Below are 22685 nucleotides of genomic sequence, written 5' to 3'. Positions count from 1 at the left end.
TTCCATGGTAACCTTCTCAACATGTGGTCAGCCATTTCTTGAATCGTACTTCTAGTAGGATATGACAGGACAAAAAATATTTCTTATTTGAGACGGACTTCATTGCTGAACTTATTGTTTTTTTATTTTGGTTTATGTTGTCAACACTGATACTGTAAATGTGAATTGGTACTTCTGATAGCTTGTACACACCAAATCTGTACTGATTTATGTCACAGTTACTGCTTGACTAGATATATGTATACAAACAAGAAATAGTAAAGGATGTTAGGAGTATTGGAATAAGGCAAGGGAAGAAGGGGGAGCTGATTGTGAAAGTAAAGAACCTGGTTGGAATGCTGTTTTGGTATGACGTCACTACCTACAGATTTTGCAATGACACCATTCATTAGGTCGTTTTATCTTTTAAGTAGGCTGACGTACTCTCAGAGGTATTATTTCCAATAATTTATGTTTCAAGTTAGAATTAACTGTCTCAAAAAAAAAAATCAAAACAAAAAGTTATAAGAAATCGATTGATTTGTAAAGGTACTAAACTACAATATAGAAGGCCGTCCTAAGCTCGTTTCTAAAGTTCGTTCCCCATTTAATGCCACAAAATAACCTCTATTTGAAAAATTAAAGGGGAAGTAGAAAATATTTTAAACAAGTGCTATTTTTATAATCAAAGGTTAATTTGCTTAGTTTCAAATATGGTACAATAGAAAATTTTGAAACCAAGTCTAATAGATAAGGGAAGGTTATTTATAAGATACCTACATAGTTGTATTGGTGAGTACCTAATTCAGATATAAGGATTACATGTTTGTGCGTTCAAAGGGTTGTTAAGGCTTATTCAAATTCTTATCTTTATCAACGGTGTAGTTGTTTGTGAAACTGTAATTTGGAGTAAATACAAACTATATGAATTTTTGTTCAAGTACTTGATCGAAATATTTCCTAACATTTTCTCAAATATTTCAGTGAGATCAGAAGTAAATGTTTAAAGTGCAATTTGTAACCTAAGACTGACCTCTGGTCCATCTAAAAGAGTTTTCCAATGAATTAAACAACTTGATAAACTAACACTTGTGTGCTCGTGAACACGTTTTTTCTTGCAAAACAAACGTAAGTTTCTCATACGAAGTTAAAAGGAATCCTGGCAAATGATATACCGTTTGAAAGCCCATTAGGCCAGGAAACTTTTATAAAAAGTGGCCAGTACCTAGGTCTGATAATGATCACATGAGGGCCTAATGAGTTTTCTTCAAAAATTTTCGATTACTTTTATTTTTCCAGTATCCAGGAGGAAGATTGAGGCTGTTTGGAGAATAACTTATGCTTCGAAATGGTGTCAATTTTTAGAAAATTTATCTGTCTTTCTAACCGTGTCATCAGAATCGAATTCGGACTAAAACTTTCTGAGTAATAACATTTTTATTACAAAAAAGTAATGTTTTTAGGAAATAAAATGACGTCACTCAAGAACAGTGGAAAATATGAAGTTGGCCAATACGTCATTGAACTCCACTTTAGTTGTACTACACACAGTAGGCCTATGGACATTACTTACTGGTTCACCCTGTGTTTTGTTATTTATTAATATTAGAATTATTTAAATTTAATTTAGTCAGTCGTTCAACTGATTGTGTCCAAACTTCCATGTCCAATAACTACCATTCATTTTGGCTGTAGTAAAAGTTCATAACCAATTTGTTTATTAGTAGTATTTTGAGTCCATCTGTTTTTTTAGGAATTCTAAATCTTGTTCTAAAATTAAAAAAAAAAAGTTTTTAATCTCATAATTTATTGGCTGAGTTCACAACGTTCAGTTTTATGTTTTCAATCGGATCGTCTACAACAATCTGAAAGTGCCTTTCGTACGCGACCTTGTTACATCACCGGACCAAAACTTCATACTTCTCTCTCACTGCACTACAATTCCTTAATCTTTACCCACACCAATCCTGTTCTCCTCCTCATGCTGCATAGTTGAAGTCAAATTCTCTACACTAAAACTAAACGATCAATGTCTGATGATAGTTAAAAGTCCGAAGTCGGACCTGGGATACAAAAAGCATACATGCTAACACGAATGAAATCTTAATTTAAAAAAAAAATATATATATACATATATTTTGGTATTTAAAAAAATAATTATTTGGATTAATATATATAGGTTAAAAGTTTAAGCGAGGCAGATAAAAGTTTTAACTTTAATTTTGAATAAACAAAGAGATTCGTGATTTAAAAAAAAAATTTGATCATGCAAAAAGATGAACGTGCTGCACGCCGTTTGGTGAGTTATGTCACACAGTTAGGTCTTCTCTAGCCCATCTTCCAGGATGTGGTATCTTTACAATTTAGAGTTTCCTTCAAAGAATGAAGTTTCAAGGCCTCTATAATCATTAGAATAGTTACCAAATCCTTTTTCACTCAAAAATTCCTTTACAACACAAATACTGAGTGAAATGTTCAATTTGGAGTGAAAAACACCAGCTTTCAGTATAATTCATAAATTGAATTTTCGTTAATTATTAGAGCCCTTAAGCTCAATTTGTTTTAATCAAAGCTGCATTTGTAAACTGAATGTTAGAAATGTATAAAAACTAAATAAAAGCCTTACTTTATTTTTCTAAAATATTTTGAGTAAGTTCAGCCTTGAGCCTTAAAGTGAAGATATGCCTTTAGGTATATAAATGTACCTTGAATATTAAATATATACTTTCCCCCTCCTGAAGGTTATGTTTATATTATTTGTGTAAAAGAAAATGATTTTTTTTTATTGTTATGCTGCCGTTTAAAAAAAATTACAGAAAATCTACGTTGTTATTCAATTTTCTACTCTAATATTACATAACTTAATATGCAGATAAACTGTTTCATCTCATCCATAACCTTAAAATAAAAACGAAGAATAAAGAAAATATTATTATTTTTTTACTTCCTGCAAGTATTTACAAAAATTATATAGCATGTCTGGAGAAACTGTAGGTACCCTACTTTGTTGTAGTGAAGGTTTTATCTCCTTTTAAAGATTGTTGTCGTACAATTTGTATTTATGTGGCATGTACATATATATATGTATAAAGATAGAAGAGAGTAAAATAGAAAAAATGGAAAGAAAGCCATCTAAACAACTTTACAAAGCAGATGTAAAAGAAAGACTAAATGGTAACCTAAAGAAAAGGTTTTGAAGTGACGTTACATGAATGATGGATATACCATGACGACACGTATCTTAACAGTGATGACCTAAAGAAACTTGCAAAGTGTCACTTTTTGTCTACAGATATATGTGGTGCAAGTGGATGCAGAAAGGATTAATGGAAATTACAATTCAACAGACTGTCTGCCATACTTTCTATCAAATCATATAGTCTTGACAGAATATAGTTTCCTGCCTATTCTTCAATTACAGGGATTAATTTTGAAATAAAAAAAAAACTTATAATACTTTAGGATTATAAAATTATAGTCTCGACTGTAAACGAGAATAAAACTATTCTTCATTATCTACATGGAAATTACAATATACGTTTTGGTGGATAACCGAAGTTATTACCTGTTATAACCTTTTTCTAGACATTGTGTATTACATCAGATTATTTTAGTGCAAATTATATTGTTTATCTAGAATTAAGAGGCCTGCCATTGAGAAGTGAGTCAAGTTGGTGGAATGTAAATACTGGACCCTTAAAAACGCTTCTTACAATTGATTCAATAAATCCGAAATGGTTTTTAAACAAAATAGAATGTAAGGCTAATTTTTGGCCCTTTACTGAAAAAAATAGGACTTTGACATGTACTATTTGAGCTTTTCCTAAGTTCGAAAACTTTTTTTAGGGGCATTGTTCTCCCTCCTCTTGTCGCATGTGTCGTACAAAAAAGCACACGAAAATGTTAAGATACTCATTTCTTCAGATGCACTAAGAATATGGAGGAACAGCTAGGGGTTTTATGTTAAAACTATCATCAAACCACTGTACAACAAATTTAAATTTCTTGAATTTTTATTTGAAGATTTTTCAGGTAAAAGTTTTTTCTCTCTGCCCAAAGGGAACTGCAAATAATGCAAGATTATTTTGCCATATGGTTCTGTTAACCAAATCTTAAACCAAAGTTAAAGGAGTAGAATCAAATACTCGTACTAGAGTAAATATAGAACAAGTTTGAGACTTTGAAGTAAGCAATTATGGATTGCCAGTTTTTGGCATCAAAGATTTTTCTAATACTCTATATAAATGAAAACTTGCAATTTGAGAAGGCCTTCGTGTTTCATTTCAAAGTTTCTAATTCCCTAGTAGACATTTGATGTTAAGGAGTGTCACCATTGAGTGATAATATGATTGTTTTGAACCAGAATTTACTTTTAGCCTTGAAATTACTTTATACCTTTTTATTAATTATATACGTATGTTTCAGCCTCAAGTATTCTCTGTCACATCCCCAAATGGAGTCAAGAGGCGGCAAGATCTCGGACAACTTGGTATCGAGGATATGATACAGTTGTCGTAAGTGCTTCATTTCTTTGTTGTTTTAGAACTAGTATTTTATATGCTGATTAAGTATTTCCATTAAAATCGATTAATTTATTGAATTTTTTTTAAGGGACTTGAACGAAGCGTCACTTTTATGGAATCTTAAGATAAGATATGACAAGGAACTTATTTATGTAAGTGCAGAAGATTGAAATTAATTTGAAATTTTTATATTACCTTAAAGAATCCCTTAAATTCTCTACCTTCATAAACAATGATTTGAACAAAATATTTCCATAAAAACGCCACACGTGTGTTTTAATTATTATAAGTAACGATTTAATAAGAAAATTGTAATGGCAATCTACCAACAAAAAACTAATATTGCTCATAAGAAGGTTTATTTTTTTTCTGTAGTGTAAACTATTTAGAGATACGCTTAGGCTTCGAGTCTTTTCAGATCTGACCAAACTTTTTCCTATTAAATGTTGAAATATGAAGCTTATGAGTAATGATGCTCAATATTTACCTAAAAACAGAGGCCTCACGATAGCCTAGCAGTGAAAGACAAGGCTGGCAAAGCAAAGATATATTGTGATGATACTAGGCTGGACACTTGATCTAGGCCTTGGATTTTATAATATGAGAAATTGAGCTAAGTATTTCTGCTATTTGTCGCCTTCCTCTTCATCCAATTTGGTAGTTGAACCAAATGCCTGGTAAAAAGGCATTACTTTACTTAAAAAAGAGAGCAGTTTTTACATACAAAAAATTGCACTTAACTGACTACATCTGGTTGTATACATTAAGGAAATCTTCATGATAGATACTGAGATGATATTTAAGTGGGAATCAAGCACTAATTTTCAGTGATTTTCTTCTAGAATCTTTTTTCCATAAGCAAGAAATTTCTCATCTATCGCTGGCATAAAATATCAGATTTGATTTATTAAGTCTCTTTCCATCTCTGATTTAATAAAAACATTTTCTAATCTGATTGAAAAGAGAAACATTTAAGAGAAAACATAGCAAAGTAGAGCTAAGATAAGGTTCAAAGAACCAAACAGGAAGTCATGTTGTCCATAAATGAAGATGTTCAGGTCAAACGAGATGATCTTGGCAACTGACTTGGAACATACTTTACTAAACATGGAGTTTGTTTATATAGGTTTATCCTGCATAATCAACTCTTTTTTTTACAACAAAACAAACAAACAAAAACGATAACTGTAAATTGATTTAAATTCTGATATGAATTTCCCCGTGATATGAATTACTACACTTAAAAATTTATCTTAAATCAGTTGGCGAGTAAAGCGTCTAAACTGACTGGCAAGCCTCTGCGTGACCACTAACTGAAAAATAACATTTCAACAGAGAGTGAAGCTGACAGTTTTCTATGGCCACATCACCTCTAATTACCTTCTATATCTTTCATCATAATAATAAAAATAATAATAATAAAAGAATATTACTACAAAGAATGAACACGTGTAAGATATTCTTTTCAACTATTTTATCTTAGTTAGTCTGTATTCTGTATTTGCGTAATATCCAAGAATTTACTCAGTTAACTCTAGATCTGACGTACATGAAGTTGAAGAACAAAAAATTATGTGAGTAGTGGTCTAATGAGTGAACCGTAGAATTGCATAAAATTTTAATAAGATTGGGTTGTTCATTTCGAAATCATAAACCAGATCTTTGTGGCTGCCATTTTGAAGAGAACTTAGATCCTGCTAAACACAATATAATTGTCAATAAGGAATATGCTTCTGCTAGAGTTAATTAACTCATTTTAAGAAATTATGGTTGGAAGATGTTCTACTATATTCTTTAGACCAAAAATGTAGGATGTAGTTTTGCTGTATTGAGAAATGATGCTTTTTCTCATATCCCTAATTTTGATAGAAAATATCGAGTTTATTAAATTTAATACATTCATAAAAACCAAATTCATGAAACACGATTAATGCTGATGAAGAAAATTGATTACGTACTCTAACAACAAGACAAAACGTTATTGCTTTACAAAAACAAAGTTTTAATAAAATACCATTTTAAATTAAACTTGATGATCTGATGCCTTCACTGCTTTTGTATTTCTACAAAGAATAAGAATCTCAAGGTCTTTTACGTCATCGCAAAGAGACAATCTCTTAACCATCACAATAATCCTCTTTAAATTATTTTTTTCTCCGCTACAAGGAAGTGACAGGTAGTTCTACAGTTCTACAAGAGAGTTGCATAAGTGCTCCGAGTTATCAATGGACTACAAGGTCCCTTCTTTCCCCAATAAGCTTGATAAAGAGACTTTTCTCCACACTGAAAAATGTATGGCTAAGAATGATTTTAAAAATTTGCGTTTGGAATACTTGAAAGTTTTGGGCTAACATTAGGCAACACTTTTGTAGCCCCAGAATAGAGTGCTCACTAACCTAACCTAACCTCTAACTAATCATGACTACCTGAACTAACATCTGCACATGTAAACTGTACTGTAATGGTCAAATGGTTACAAATAACTTCAAAATATGTGCGACCCTCTAGGATGCTGTAGAAAGGGTCAGCAAGGATCGTCATTTTAAAGGCAGTGAAACGTTGAATGTCCAATGAAATGGGCGTTAGTTTAAAATTAAAAAAGCCTCATAGGTTATAATTAGTTTATAAAATTTGCAGTTTGAATAAATTAGAGAAGACAGAAAACGCTTAATTATTAATATTAATTTTTTTCTACAGACGTACACTGGAAGTATTTTAGTTGCTGTAAACCCTTATCGGATGTACGACATGTATGGGCTGGATATGGTGAAGAAATACGAGGGTCAGATTCTTGGCACTCTGCCTCCGTGAGTATCTGGATACTTACTGAACAGTGTTTATAAATTTAATTAAATTTCAGATGGGGATACATGGCGAAATTCTTACAAAAAATATATATATTTATAATATATTTGTTTGTTTTTTTTCTGATTCAAACTCTTTTTTTTCAGCCATCTGTTTGCAGTAGGATCAGCAGCTTATAATGCAATGCAACGAGGTAATCAAGTAGTTATAATATCTGGTGAATCGGGCTCTGGTAAGACTGAATCAACAAAGCTGGTGATGCAATATCTAGCAGCTGTAAATAGAGCTCCATCAAATCTAGTTACTGAACAAATTTTAGAAGCTTCACCATTATTAGAAAGTTTTGGTAATGCTAAAACAGCAAGAAATGATAATTCATCAAGATTTGGAAAGTTTTTAGAAGTCCATTTCAAAGAGTAAATAGATTTTAATAATTATCGCTTATCATTTAGAGAAGTGCAAAAAAAACGAAAACATTAAATTTATTTCAGAGGTGTCATTCTTGGTGGTAAAGTGACTGAATATCTTCTAGAAAAATCTAGAATTGTAACACAAGCTCCTGAAGAGAGGAACTATCACGTCTTTTACGAACTATTGGCTGGCCTTTCTGAAGAAGCCAAACTGAAGTATGGTCTACTGTCATCAGATAAATACTTCTACCTGAATCAAGTATGTTTAAGGGATAAATAATACATAGATTCTTTATTTAAAATTATTGAAAGGAGAATACGAGGTGTCATCAGCTGAAAAAGGGCATTACTGAATAGTTTAGAGATTTGGCCCAATTAATGTTGCTAAAGTAGTTGCCAATTGTACTTAAATTGGTGTTCCTGGGTCATGCCGTGTAATAGTTCTTATTGATTTTTGGTTATGTAAAAACACTGATCAACAAGGGGAAGTAAAGGCGCAAATTTATACATAGAGGAAAAAATGATGCAATTTTACCTTGAAATGTTATTCGAGTGGTGATCACCTAAGGGTTAAAGATAAGTGGAAAGTTTTCAGGGTTCTAGATGAGTATATCTTAAAAAAGACAAGCTACCTCCTTAGGCAAACTAAAGCCATTTACTTAAAAAAGAAAAAATAGAATACCTAATTGTTTTTAAAAGTAACTATTTCAAACAACCAATCGATCCCTTGAAGAGACCTGATTTTTGGGAATTGTGAGAGATATCATTGGATTAAAGCATATTTCCATACAAGAGAATCACCATGAATCCAGATTGGCTCTATGGCTTGGGAGAATATAGGTACACGTACTGTAAATGAGAGAAAATCTTTTTGGAAAACTTGGGAGCTTTAGCTACTCGAATGGCAAGATGTTCATCATCTTTGGGAAGGAAGAGTAAGTAAGAGTAATTAATGAAATGGTGGCAAAGGAAACCAGGGATGACTAAAAGAGCCTGAATCATCTTTGAAAGAATTATTTTGCTTACTATATATTGTGTCAATAAAAAAAAGTTTATTCCTAATATATTATTTGATAGAGAAAATGCCAAGTATTAGTACCTTGGTGCGGTTATTTAAGTTGCAAAAGAACATTTTTTCGAACAGTTATTGCTCTTTTTTAAGGGAGTTCAACTTTGCTTAGTTTTGCGCTTCAGTAACAGCAATATTGTCGGACAGTAATTCGTTTAATAGAATAATTGAAATTAAAGATTAAGTTCAAATAACAAAGTTGTCAGTTATCATTGAGAATAATTTTGATTAATTGTTTAAACATTTAATTTAAGATTTTTCGGTGCTAATTATAACCGTTTGCACCAAAATTTGATATAATCTTCAACCTGAAAAACGTTTGTTTCATTTTATCTTTGTTTCTTCTTTCAGGGAGAAAGTTGTGAAATTGATGGAAAATATGATTCCGAAGATTTTCAGTCACTTATGTCCGCAATGCAAGTACTGGGTTTCACTTCGGAAGAACAAGAAACAATATTTAGGATACTTGCTTCAGGTAATTTAATTATTCTATTTTATTGATATTTTACAATATTATTTTCTTCTTACTTGTCTTTAATTTTCGTTGCACTTGGTACACTATTACAAAAATAAATACTAAATATGTTATTTTTAGTACTCCATCTTGGCAATGTCTACTTCCATCGTAAACAATTAAAACATGGACAAGAAGGAGTAGAAATTGGTTCTGATGCAGAAATTAGATGGGCTGGTCACCTCCTGCAGATAAATGTTGACGGAATTAAATTGGCATTAACAACGAAAACAACCGTAAGATTATTAGTATTTATTTAAGAATTAAATAACAATTTAGGTACTATTTAGAAAATTAATCGTCATTTTTTATGTTAATCAAAGATTTATCTTCTATTTTACAGGAAGCTAGGAATGAAAGGTTATTGACTGCTTTAACAATTGACCAAGCGCTAGATGCAAGAGATGCGTTTGCTAAAGCATTGTACAGTTCGCTATTTGCTTGGCTTGTTGCCAGAATTAATCACATTGTTTATAAAGGAACTAAAAGAACAACCTCAATATCCATTTTGGACATATTTGGTTTTGAAGATTTCAAAGTATGTTCTATTAAGAATTTTTTGTTCTTAGTTCTTAGCGAATAGTAAATTTGTGCAAAGATTTTTTTTGATAATTTATTTCTTTTTATAGGAGAATAGTTTTGAACAGCTCTGCATAAACTATGCCAACGAACATTTACAATGTTATTTTAATAAACATATATTTAAATTAGAACAACAAGAATATGCTAAAGAGAAAATACAGTGGCAAAATATTGCTTACACTGTAAGTATATAGAAATCATTTATTACTTATCATTTAAGGCGTTTCAAATGAGCGTGGTTATTGACACTCGGAACAATCTCAGTGCCGGCCTCCGGATTACAACTGTTCGACAAGGAACAGTGACTTATGTGGCCTCTTAAGAAAAAAAACGAAGACAGTTTAACCAGGGAAAGTCACATCTAGAGCCCGCAGTATACACTTAGTTAATCGTTTCTCTGAAAACATTAATTATTAATTATTTTAAAAGATAAATTATTGGACCGCATGGACTATCTAAAGTAAATATTTTGTAATTGTCCATTCTTGTTTCAGGATAATTTACCTGTGATACATTTATTGTCTAAGAAGCCTGTGGGAATTTTACATTTACTGGATGATGAATCCAACTTTCCAAGAGCTACGGATGTTTCGTTCCTAGAAAAGTGCCATTATAATCATGCTCTAAATGAATTATATTCACGTCCGAGGTTGAATGGTCCAGAATTTGGTGTAAAACATTTTGCAGGACCGGTGTGGTATAACGTAGACGGATTTTTGGATAAAAATAGAGATACACTTCGCACTGATGTGGTGGATCTTTTAATTTCTAGTTCATTACCGGTAATTAGTATTTTCCCCTTTGTACATAAGTAATATTGGTTTTAATCTAAAGCTATAATAATATGAATAACTGTCATCTATTTTTTGTTAAAAGATGGTAAGTAAAATGTTTGAAGCAGTACGCAGTAGCCAAGAAATGAACAAGACATTGAACAAAACAAACGGAAGGTTTGTTACAATGAAACCTAGAACTCCCACAGTGGCCGCTAGATTCCACGACTCTCTGCAACATTTAATGGACACAATGTCTAAGTAAGCAAAGCGAGCCTATTTTATGTAATAATTACCTGAATGTATTCAATTTTTCTTAGAACAAAAATACAGTCAGTGACGTTCAATGGTGTTTTCTTTTTTATTTATTTATTTATTTAAATTGCAAATAGGAGTAACCCCTGGTTCGTAAGATGTATAAAACCAAATAATGAGAAAGCAGCCATGAAATTCGATATGCCGACCGTACTTGAACAATTAAGATACTGTGGAATGTTGGAGACAATTCGAATTCGTAAAACTGGATATCCTGTCAGAATGAGGTTTTCAGAGTTTGTACAAAGATATAGATATTTATTGAAGAAAAGACTGCCAGTAAGATCTACACCGCCGAGGTAATCACTTCTCAATGTAATTTTGTAAGATCTTTTCTCCATTCCATTTTTGTATAACTCTATAAACTTCTTGAATTGACTTCTCTATGGTTTTTCGGAAGGTTTAATTGTAGAAAGCACCATTTTTATGATGGTAAGAAACAAGAGGTATCTGAAATATTTTGTTTTTTTTTTGTAAGTTTTTACAAGAAGTTGAGGTTCTTTACACAATTGTTTCACTAATAGCCCAGTCAAATAAGGATTTAACCTCGGAATGGAAGATAATAAGCTATAAAGTTATATATTTAAATCTTTCTTTCTGGCATTTTATAAGTTGGTTCAAAAGTCTCATAGTATTCGATGGAAAATATCCTCAGCCACGTGTGGTTTATATTCTCCTATAATTCTGTTAGAGACGAAGGAGAGCAGGCGGTCAATATGATTGCAAACAACGCACGAATTTGATTTGGATGTGGATTTTTCCCTTTTTTCTGAATCTCTACAAACAAAACCAACCGACCTAATGCGTAAAATGCACGCTCGTCCTAAAAATACAATGTTAGAAACAGAAATTAAGGAAATTTCAGAAAAACTGATGATGATTTTGTACTTTTACCATTTTTTTTAAACCCCTATTTCCGAAACTGGCCGACCAGGTGTTTACACGCTTGGCATTGATAAACAGTGTTAGAAAAGGAAGTAAAGGACCTCTGATTTAAAGTATTCATAATAACTGCCTTGGCTTTTGTACTTACTTTTGTACTTAATCAAAGAAGTTTAATATTTTAAGTAATTTCTTCCAAAAGATGGAACTGAAGAATTTATTTTTTAAGTAATCTATGAAAACAACCACTCCTGTTTCTTATTTTATTGCATTTAAATGGATCTGTAGAGTCTCTTTGAATTTGTAAATTGAAGTAGATAAAATCATTTTTAAAACAAAGAAAAATTGTAGCATTTTGTTTTAATTTTCCAGAGAAATTTGCAACATGATGTTACAGCCTTATGGTAATGAATATCAGATAGGGGCTACAAGAGTATTTTTACGAGAGAGTCTGGAGCGTACACTGGAGCATGAAAGGCATGAAATCCTTAACAAAGCGGCTATCACCGTACAATGTGCCATGAGAGGTTAGTTAGTTGGTTGTGCCAAAAAGTTTCCTTAACTATGCACACGCAGTTATGTACAAACTGAAGACCAATTTAATGTTTTATATAAATATTGCAGCGAGATAAAGTTATTCATTTAAAAATAATTATATCTTAAACAAAATTAAAGCGATCTTTTGGCACTGGTGCTTCAATTTTTACTCATCTTTTTTCAGCTGCATTCAGCTGAACTAACTGAACATTCTGCACTATCGTGTCATTTTTTTTTTAATTTGTCATTTCATCTCGCAGGACATGTAGCTCGTAGACGGTACCAAGCTTCAAAGAGAAGCGCTGTAATGATTCAATCCGCATTTAGAGGTTGGTCAGCTAGAAGAAAATACACAGCAATCAGAAATGGTATTGTTAAAGCACAAGCTCTTCACAGGGGTAATCTTCAAAGGACTAGGTTTGTATTAAATGAAAAATAAATTTTGTGCATTTATTTTGTTTACACTTTGAATTGTTTCTCCGTTTTGTTTATTAGTAAAAAGCCGGAAATGACAAAAAAAATGATCTCGCTCATATTTTTGCTTACCTTAAACGACAGAAATTAAAGTGCATTCCTTATAACTTGGACAAAAAACAACAGTAAAGTAAATTGAAATATTGATTCAATGAATGAATGCTCTAATACGAAGAAAAATGACTAAATGTAGTGATAGGACTGTTGCTCAGATTTTAGGACCTCTTTTAAGTGTGAAATTAGACCCATTGTTTTTAAGAACGCCTCTCTCTACGTTTACTTGCTTGGCGAATGAAGAAAAATGTTTATTTCATTTTGTACAAACTGTATAATAAGTATATAATGTTTCGGTAGATATGCTCAGTTAAAGGAGGAACTGAAGAGAAGAGCAGAACTAGCTAAAGAAAGGGCAAGATTAAAAGCACAAAGGGAACAAGAAGAGAAAGAAGAAAAAGAACGAGTATCTAGAGCCGTAGCAGGAGTGACTCATCTAGACATCCCAGCAGAACTGGCGTTTGTTTTCAATAAATTGGAAGGTTATAATTTTAAAATTACTAAAATAACCTTTATTTGCTGATTCAATGTTAATTATTTCTAATAACTGAATACAGATTGGCAGCCAATTCACACGGAAAGACAATTAGTGAAAGTTGTCGGTCACGTGGTTGATAAAGATGACAATTACACTCTGCCCTCAGATATCGATCAACATCCATTCTCAAAGTTTACTAATGTTTACTTTAAGGTAACCATATTTAAACAAAAATAAACAAATCAAAGAAAAAAAAAACCTGCTAATTTTCTATTGAATGAAATCTTTTTTGTTTGATTAGTCACACGTATGGGGTATGAAGAGAGAGCCAATAAAAACACCATTGTTGACTAAAGCACTGGACAGTGATTTTGCTGAATCTTTGGCAATTTTCAAATTAATTTTACGTTTTATGAATGATGATTCATTGTCAGGGAAAAAAGAACAAGCTCTGGCAGACTATATAGCCTATAAGGTAAATAATAATTATTTGAGATCGAAATTCATTTGTCTAGTTCAGCGTTTCCCAAACCTTTTTTGGCTCGCGTACCACTTGGTAGTACATCATGCTAAATTGTACCACTTCGTAAAAATGATTGTATTTCGTGAAATTTGTTATTCTGAGTGTGTTATTTTATTATCATTATCATCTTTATTTGTATAGAGAAGCAATGTATCTGTTGCAAAGGAGTTCAAGTTCATGTTCACTTTATAAACTTTGTAAAGTGTAAGATCTTAGTTTTAACACTTTTTTTAAATTATTAAAAATTGCGTACATATTTTTCTGTTCAAAAGTATTAATTAATTTACAAAGTTCTTCTTTAGGATTATTACATTTTTGCCCAAATCTTTTAAATTAATTTCTTTTAAGCATTCAACTACCTGTAAGTACCAATTAAATTTAATGTTGCTTGGATAGAGCTTACTCCTTACAATCAATCTCTTTAAGCAGATTTCTTCATAGTTATCATATAAGTTCCGTCACATGATAATTCTATTAAATTTTCTTTATCTTTTATCGATAATGATGTAGCTTTTCCTAAATTTTCTTTACAGAAGGGGTTTGAAATCCAATTATCATTTCTGTTTTCGGGTTTTGGAAAATACTCCATAAAAGACAATATTTATCCTGTTAAATGTGATTTATATTTTCTCGATTTTCTCGTGTATCTTGAGATAGACTAACCTTATTACGGTACATATTAACAACTTTACTGTAAATTAATTTATTAATTAAAATAATTTTTGTGTATTATAAGAAAAAACGTTTCTATGATATTTTTATGATTTAAATTTTTTATGTCCGCCATTATTGATTATTTTTCACGTACCACCAGTGGTACGCGTACCACAGGTTGGGAAACGCTGGTCTAGTTGATTCATTCAAATCTGACGAAATAAAATAAATATTTTTTTTTTTGGCAGGGATTAGCCAATGAAAAATTACGTGACGAAATATTGTGCCAATTAGTGAACCAAACTTGGAGAAATGATGTAGCGGCTAACAACGAAAGAGGATGGCTTCTAATGGCTAATTGTTTATCAGTATTCCAACCAAGTAGCAGTTTATACAAATTTTTGCTCAAGTAATAACAATTTTGAAGCGTTATAACGTCAAATATTTGTTTAATATTTATGTTACAAAATCTGCTTATTTACAATTTAATTAAAGGTATGTGTCTGATCATGGTTATAACGGCTATAAGTCAGTTTGCCAAAGGAAATTGTTAGAATCTCAAGGAAAATGGCCCAGAACGTGTACTCCATCATTGTTGGAATGGAGAGCCAATAGGAAGAGAGTTAACATGGCGTTGCAGTTGCATTTCTCTGATGGTAGGTAGCATTTTGGTTTCATGTTTCCTAGCCGAACCAAAAGAATTACAAATCCCAATCCCAAATCCTCTTTTGGGAAACCTTTTAAAACATTTGACATTTTTTCCCAAATAAAGGGGAAAGCGTTATGACGACAGTTGATTCCTGGAGCCAGTGTGAAGATATTTGCCGTCGAGCTCTAACAGAAAGATCTATATCTGAAACTTCTGGATGGACATTATCATTGGATAACTCTGAAACATCAGGACTTGATTATGTTTTTGATGCCATATCCGTTATGGAATTACCGCCAGCATTTCCATCCAGCAAGACTTGTCTCTTCCTTAATTCTAAGGTAGTTTATTTTCTCTCATTTCTGAAAAATCGAATAGATTTCTCTTTATCTTTGTGAGGTTATGCAATCATTCATCGGAGTTCTTCATGCCTCAACTTAAATCCTGATGAAAGAGTTGCGCGTCTTTAACCCACTTAACTGATATAAATGGCATTTTTCTAGCTATAATAGTAAACGAAATGTAGAAGGTTTAATTTTCGATTTATTCGAACTTTCATTTGAAACGTGTTCAAAATTCAAACGAATATATCTCTTTTCGTAGTGTTCGGATTTCAATGAATTCCTTACCGAATAGTAGAGAATAGATAGCTCTATAACTGGCACAATTTGCAATGTTCTAGTCTCAATAGGTATTGAGATATGGAAGGTTATAATTTGAAGGTTTTCACTCACTCAAAATTTTAAACTGTTGTATATCTTATAATATTTATTATATTTCCATTATTTCTTCACCAAAATGGAGAGAACAGTTTTCAGTATAACTGGTATAAATGACATTTTTCTAGCTATAATAGTAACCGAAATATAGTCGATTTAATTTTCGATTTATTCGAGCTTGGATTTGAAACTCGTTCAAAATTCAAACGAATATTTCTCTTTTCGTAGTGTTCGGATTTCAATGAATTCTTTACCAAATTGTAGAGCAAAGTTAGCTCTATAACTGGTATGATCCTTTGACTCTATGACTGGTAAGAAAGGACAACCATTACTTGAATTAATATCTTCATTATATCTTGACAACCATAAATTGAATTAGCATCTGCAATTAATTATTCGGGATCCTTTTTACAGTATTGTTACAGTGTAGTTTCATGTAAAAAGTCTACGGGAAATCGAATTGAAATGGTGATTTTAATGACTGGGGTTTTTTTTTAAATTTGCAGGATGCAGAACCAACTCCTGCTGCCCGAAGGCCGACTGTTCCTCCACCGCAACCACCAGATCTTAGCCCAGTAGGTTACAAATATTGTTTACCGGATTACTTTTAAAAATCTAAAGTAAGTAATTAAATGTTTTTTTTATTCTTATTTAAAGGAAGAGCCAAAAGTTCGATCTGTTTCAAAGGATCATACGACAGAATCAGGACTTTCCAGGAAGTCGGCTCTTAATGATAGATATTTCGAAAAACCAGGACGTTCAAGATCACTGGACAATCTCTTATCTCCGGTTAGTTAAAAACATAACTTTAAAAGAGTTAGAAATAACATTGCTTGAAATAAAATCTTAAAAAGCGACTTATTTAACAATTCAGGTTGTTGCACCAACTAAACCTCCACCTTCATCAAAACTCGACACGCTTGGCTTAAGCCACAGTCGTCTGAATGATAGATACCATTCTATGGAACGAATCGAGGAATCAGATCATGTTGTACTAGACAGTGACAAACTAGAAGAAGATAATCTAGAATCAGTAAGTCAGAGAGGAGAGAATAGAAAGTACAGTTTGACGGGGTAGGTTTTATCAATTTATTGTAAAATGAATTATGTTTTTGATCTAATTATATTAATTAAAGTGAAAACTGATGCAGAACATATTTTTCCAGACATTCCGAGTCAAATGTCATGATTCATTTTATATATATTTTTCTTCTTCTAGAGCATCATCTGATGTACTCGTTTCTGACAGTCAGCTGGAGTTCGATTTTCCAGAAGTAACTACTAGAAGTGAAGATGACAGAGGTAGTTATATTCGAGGACATCCCAGGTGGGTTTCAATTTTTTAGGTTGAGTCTTACTCCGAAAATATCAGAGTATACTAATTTTCATTTTTTGGCACTATTTTGTGCTGTTATAGATTTATAAAATCTCAGTATACAGGGAAAAGAGCAGCTCCTGGTTCCCATTCGAGTAGGGCTCACATTGAGACAAGATACGGTGATAAGTCTGAGGTTAAAAGCTCTGCTTTGTCCGATACAAGTGAAGCTCCATCTCTTGGTTTGTATTTTACTTATTTTAATTGTCTTCTTTTTTTTAACGAAATTGAGCTGCAATGTTGACAGCACAGAGTAAATGGTCCACATGAAATTGTCAGTCAAAGAATGTCTCTACTCTGTTAAATAAAAATTAAAATAATCAAATATATTTATCATTTAGCTATCGTATTAATTAAAAAAGAGTCCAAACTGATTCAAATTTCACTTTAACTTACTTATCTCAAGAGTAACGTAAGAAAGGTTGTCACTTAAAACTGTATCTTGACTAAAACCTGGAACACCAAGCTACGAACTCATCACTTCTTAAAGACCAATCATCTTTCTTATAAAAAATGTACAAAACTATTTCAGTAGACAGGAAAAACAAAATTCAACATAACTTTATAAACTACAAATAACACGCGTTCATCATCAACATGAATCTTAAATCTTCCAGGGTACGCCAGTGGTCAAAAACCGTACAGTCTTAAGAAAAGTTTGTTATTCGGCAGAAAGAATTGGCTTAGCTTTGCATTTATTATATTAGAATTATCAATAATAATAATAATAATAATAACAATAATAATAAGGGAAGGGATTAGCTATGAGGTTAGCGTACTGGACTCCCACGCGGAGGTCCCGGATTCGAATCCAGCTGCTGACCCTTAGATTTTCTCTTCCTAGGAGCTTCTTACAGCTCACTGTCCGGTGATGGACAGTGTTGTCTGTAACGAGAGAACACTGTCCAGAGGCCGGCAGTGCACTGAAAAAAAGCTCCGGGCGCCAATAACCTTAGATGTTGACGCGCCTTAAATAATTTTAAAAAAATATATAATAATAATAATAGAATGTTTGATTGTTAATATTTGGCAATAATTTTCAATTTAACTCCAGAGTTTGAAGTGGTTTTCAAATTTTATTTTGTCACTTTTTGTTATTCCAACAAATTATTTATTGGAATTGCAGAAAGTTGACCACATATTTTACTACAAGAATAGTACTTGGAAATTTCATTCTAGAAATTAACCTAAAAATTAATTACTCTTTTGTTTCAGCATCACATGTAAGGAGAGTTCGAGTTCCATCACAAGCAAGCGACGTAGATCAGTTCTTGGATGATCTTTTTAATCCAGTTCTGGATGGATTAAGTGATGCCCGATCTTTAGCACCATCTACTAAGGGAGGAACTATAAGGTTTGTAGCAGCTTCTGGATGACAAAAAAAAATCATATACTTCAGAAATCAGCGTACATTTGATAAACTCTCTGATAAAATCTCTATGTTTAGGTCTCAGGATGATTTCCTAAACGACATATATGATCCTTTATTTAAAGATTCTCAGTTGGATTCATCAAAACTAGCACAGTCAATTAAAGGTGGTGGCAAAGGTGCTGGAGGTGTTGGAACTCAACAGGTAGTACCCTAAGCAGAAAAACCTATTAAACTTTGGTATTAACCAATTGGTTCTTTATAATTTTTTAAACATTTAAAATTGCAGAATACTGGAACAAATCAAACTCCAAATGGGTTCAGCCTTTCTCCAATTGTTGGTTCTTCACCTCCTGTTTTACCAGGAATGGCACCATTAATGATGTCACCTTTACCTGTATTTAACCCTACAGGTAGATACAGAAAGTTTTGATTATTTGCATTAATAGGGTCTTTTACTGTTCACATTTGTAGCTTTATATTTTTAATAATAAATATTAAATCGTTTAAATTTTCTGTCGGATAATTTGAATTAAATTTCCCATTTTATTTGAATCATGGCAAGAGGATTATTTTCAAGCTAAGTTTACAATTATTGCAATCATATATCTGTATTAGAATACTAATTAACCCTAAGTTAAACCCGTATTGAGATTTGAAGAGAACGTGACAAACCTGGATTTTACTTATTCCGACAAAAACATTTAACACTTCACAGCAACATCAGTCAAATTCCAGTTTCTTAGTATGATCACTTCAAGTTTTTACTTTGCGGTTGTTATTTATAATTATTTAAATTTATTCTTTTAAATGACAGTAAGTTATGCTTTCTTTATTTAACTGTCCAGATAATATTTTTTCACTTTTCTAAAAACAATGAAAGTGATCTTTTCGGTAGCAGGAATAATACAAGAAAATGATGTATCTATTTACGCCAGTGAGTGAAAAGAAACTACGTTTCGATAAAACTTACATTTATCGTTTAATAAGCGATTCGGATTACAAGTGCGCTTTTATGACGTCACGCAGAGTGAAGAATCACTGCTTATACTTAATTTTTGTTCATAACCTTACCTGAACTTGAAAGAGTAAAAATTACTGTATAAACCCGGGAAGGTTTCAAAAATATATGTATGTATATTATTTTAATTAAAAAAAAAAAATGTGAATGAGTAAAATGGTCTTGTATCTTACAACTTTTTTTTTTAATATTTCAAGAATAATTTGTAATAACTTTTTTTTGTATATTCTAATTTATTCTTTGTACAAGGAACTACTCGTATTTTTAAGTTTACTTAAATTTCAATTTCTATTGTCTTTGTGTTTCTTTCTAAGAATATTCCATCTTTTAGCACAGTTTATTCGTTTCTTTACTTACTTCTTTGTCTATTTATAAATGCTCTATATTTTGTTTTTCACTTTTATATTCTGCCTTTATACTTACACACTTTTATTTTATTTATTGATGAAATTCTGGTAAATGTTAAGTGACTGGAGGTGGTACTTCATACCCTAGTGGTTTCTCTTTGGATCCTACTGCAATGGGCAGTTTTATGCCGATTCCAATTTACAACATGCAAGGCAAGTCACTGGTTCACCACACTTTGTCACATCACTAATTTCTGGTTTTTTGTATTTTAAAAATATGGTCGCACTCTCCTTTTTCTCTCCTTTACAAGGCTATAATCTGCATGTTGCTAAAACTTCCTTTTCATGATAACAATCTTCATTCTTTTTCCATTTCACTTCCTCACTCTTAATCTTCCACAAACACTTTACTTAGATGATGATTGTGCACATTGTTACCTCCACTTTTTTTTCCAAGTTAAGGAGCTTTGGGTTCTTTAACAAAATCACTCATTTGAACAATTGGTACCATCTTCACCCCTTTCAAGTTTTGGAGGTGAAGGCTTTTTTTAATCAATTTTTTCATGATGCTAATTAAATTTGTATGGTATTTTTTATTTGATTTTATATTTTTACAGGATTGAGTTTACCCCCGCAAGGGTCTAATAATGATCCAAATATGATAGCTTATCAAGCTAATTTGCATAGAGCATTTCTTCAGTCAGCAATGGCCCAGAATCTACAAATTCAACAGCAATTGTTAGCTCAAAATCAAGCGTTGCAACAGTTGCTTCAGCAACAACAGCAACCTCCTCAACAGCAACCGCTTTCTGCTGTAAGTGGCTTGATAAATAAAATTATTGTTTTCTTACTCGTATTCGTGAGAAAAATCTTATTACTTCTGCTCAAGAAATCCCATGCTATCTTTAAATAAAAATAAAATAAAATAAATCTGTATTTAAATTCAATTCATTTGATTTTTCTCTGCCTGCTGTAAAAGAAGTAACAGCGAATGCGATATCTTTTCGAAAGTAGTGAATTTAACACACTTTATTTAATTTCCGCATTCGAACAAACGTTTCATTTGGACTGTTTGACCGAGAGAGAGAGATATTTATTTCTTATTTATTTTTTATAAAAGTCTATAAAAGGTTCACCTTGCTTACTCGTCAAAACTTTTATTTAATTTTTGCAGCAAAATGGAGTAGTTTTGCAGAATGGCACTTCAGAGTCCATATCAAACAGCTGGGCATCCACTTCTCCACCAAAAGGTCGATCCACACCTTTAACAACTAAAGCACAGGTAATTCGTCAATGACGTACACTTTAAAAATATGAATTTTTATTCTTCTCAAATTTTCTCGTTCAGCGTGGACCAGGTTCTTTAGGGAAATCCCTAGGGTCAGTGTGCTGCAGATTTGGGTACCTGGCGCCTGTCGCTATCCCCAGTTTTTTATGGAGGGTATATTCCACCTTGGAGTCTCCCTGAAACATCCACCATTCAGCGCGTATCGCATGACTCCTTGGATTGAAAGCACTGAGAAAATAGGGTATCAGTAGTCTGAGATTGCTTGTTAGTTATCGCCAAATGGTACCTTTCCTATTTTGTAAACATCTCCAGAGAAATCGAGGATTATTTCAGTCCAAGCTATAAAAACAAGTCTTCATATCTCCTCTGTTGATCTGCTCCAAGGAGCAGTTGTCCAGAAAGCCCAGCAAGGAGATTATTCGGGACGGGGAATCTGAATTAAAGTATTAAGAATTTAAGTAAAAATCAATGTTCAAGGACAGTTATTTAGAAAGAGGAAAACCTGTTTTTATAACCATACGATAACCTTCTTATACACAAATACTTGAAATTCTGATTGGCCAAATCCCTAGCCCGAAAGCTCGGCTTTCAGAAACAAATGAAAAAGATCAATACTGGCAATATTTGCTCTTCCGTAATCCACATTATAAGTGAATTTCATTTGTAAAAATGTTTAAATAATTATCTTCAGAAGCATAAGGAAAAAAAAAACGGAAATTTTAATGTAATATACAATGTATGAAAGCTAAACTAGCTCGGTTCACATATGTAGTTGTTTTAATGAATGCAGTCACTTTTAATTTACAGGTTCATCGTTCCGGATCACCGCAACAGAGCTTTACTACAGTCGTTTCTGAATTGAAAACTAGAAAGCCATCGGTTGAGTCACCACCAAAGGTAAAAATATTATTTTATTATATTTACAACATAAAAATGAATATAATTTTAGAAAATTATGTTCTGCAATTACGCACATTCCAAATTCATCAATTAAAAACTCAAGACAATAAAGCTTAGTTCGTAATTATTGCCCAACCAAACTTTTTGTTTTAATTTTGGATTATTTTTTGTTTAGTGATTGGTCCCTATGCCCATTAAACCTAAATTTCGTCCAAAAAAAAAGTTGTATTTTTTATTTTATTGCATTACTTTGATTTTTAACTAAAACTTTTCCACTTCTTTGTAAATAAATCTCATTTTAACTGGAAAAGAGAAACTCATCAGAAAGAAATTGCTTTGCAAACTTTGTGAAACAGATTGTTAAGCAAAAATAGATAAATTTCTGTCATAATATGTTCCTCATTCTTTAATACATTACTACAATCATAATTGGATTACCAAAAGA

General features: G+C 32.0%; 1 protein-coding gene across 5 annotated transcripts in view; it reads left to right on the top strand.

The window, feature by feature from the left end:
* The window catches only part of Myo10A (unconventional myosin 10A), a 208194-nt gene that overhangs the window by 167326 nt on the left and 18183 nt on the right, over positions 1 to 22685 (top strand). For 4 of the 5 annotated variants that reach the window (XM_074142245.1, XM_074142244.1, XM_074142242.1 and 1 more), the window contains 32 exons: positions 4405 to 4493; positions 4591 to 4654; positions 7200 to 7309; positions 7454 to 7723; positions 7799 to 7976; positions 9138 to 9261; positions 9382 to 9536; positions 9644 to 9838; positions 9930 to 10064; positions 10377 to 10664; positions 10759 to 10916; positions 11048 to 11269; positions 12225 to 12379; positions 12650 to 12806; positions 13218 to 13399; positions 13475 to 13608; positions 13697 to 13870; positions 14821 to 14981; positions 15068 to 15228; positions 15345 to 15562; positions 16447 to 16515; positions 16598 to 16729; positions 16815 to 17014; positions 17160 to 17267; positions 17358 to 17497; positions 18531 to 18669; positions 18763 to 18889; positions 18974 to 19097; positions 20173 to 20265; positions 20670 to 20866; positions 21227 to 21334; positions 22148 to 22237. In XM_074142245.1, coding sequence (XP_073998346.1) covers positions 4405 to 4493; positions 4591 to 4654; positions 7200 to 7309; positions 7454 to 7723; positions 7799 to 7976; positions 9138 to 9261; positions 9382 to 9536; positions 9644 to 9838; positions 9930 to 10064; positions 10377 to 10664; positions 10759 to 10916; positions 11048 to 11269; positions 12225 to 12379; positions 12650 to 12806; positions 13218 to 13399; positions 13475 to 13608; positions 13697 to 13870; positions 14821 to 14981; positions 15068 to 15228; positions 15345 to 15562; positions 16447 to 16515; positions 16598 to 16729; positions 16815 to 17014; positions 17160 to 17267; positions 17358 to 17497; positions 18531 to 18669; positions 18763 to 18889; positions 18974 to 19097; positions 20173 to 20265; positions 20670 to 20866; positions 21227 to 21334; positions 22148 to 22237 — 4857 coding nt within the window. The remainder of the gene's footprint in view (positions 1 to 4404; positions 4494 to 4590; positions 4655 to 7199; positions 7310 to 7453; positions 7724 to 7798; positions 7977 to 9137; positions 9262 to 9381; positions 9537 to 9643; positions 9839 to 9929; positions 10065 to 10376; positions 10665 to 10758; positions 10917 to 11047; positions 11270 to 12224; positions 12380 to 12649; positions 12807 to 13217; positions 13400 to 13474; positions 13609 to 13696; positions 13871 to 14820; positions 14982 to 15067; positions 15229 to 15344; positions 15563 to 16446; positions 16516 to 16597; positions 16730 to 16814; positions 17015 to 17159; positions 17268 to 17357; positions 17498 to 18530; positions 18670 to 18762; positions 18890 to 18973; positions 19098 to 20172; positions 20266 to 20669; positions 20867 to 21226; positions 21335 to 22147; positions 22238 to 22685) is intronic. The other variant, XM_074142243.1, reaches the window with a different exon arrangement.

The sequence above is a fragment of the Rhodnius prolixus genome, unplaced genomic scaffold (genome assembly GCF_049639745.1).
Source record: "Rhodnius prolixus isolate KJV_2025 unplaced genomic scaffold, Rpr scaffold_6, whole genome shotgun sequence".
Classification (NCBI taxonomy): domain Eukaryota; kingdom Metazoa; phylum Arthropoda; class Insecta; order Hemiptera; family Reduviidae; genus Rhodnius; species Rhodnius prolixus.
The sequence above is the reverse complement of the archived record's forward strand: the minus strand, read 5'-3'. Positions and strand labels throughout refer to the sequence as shown.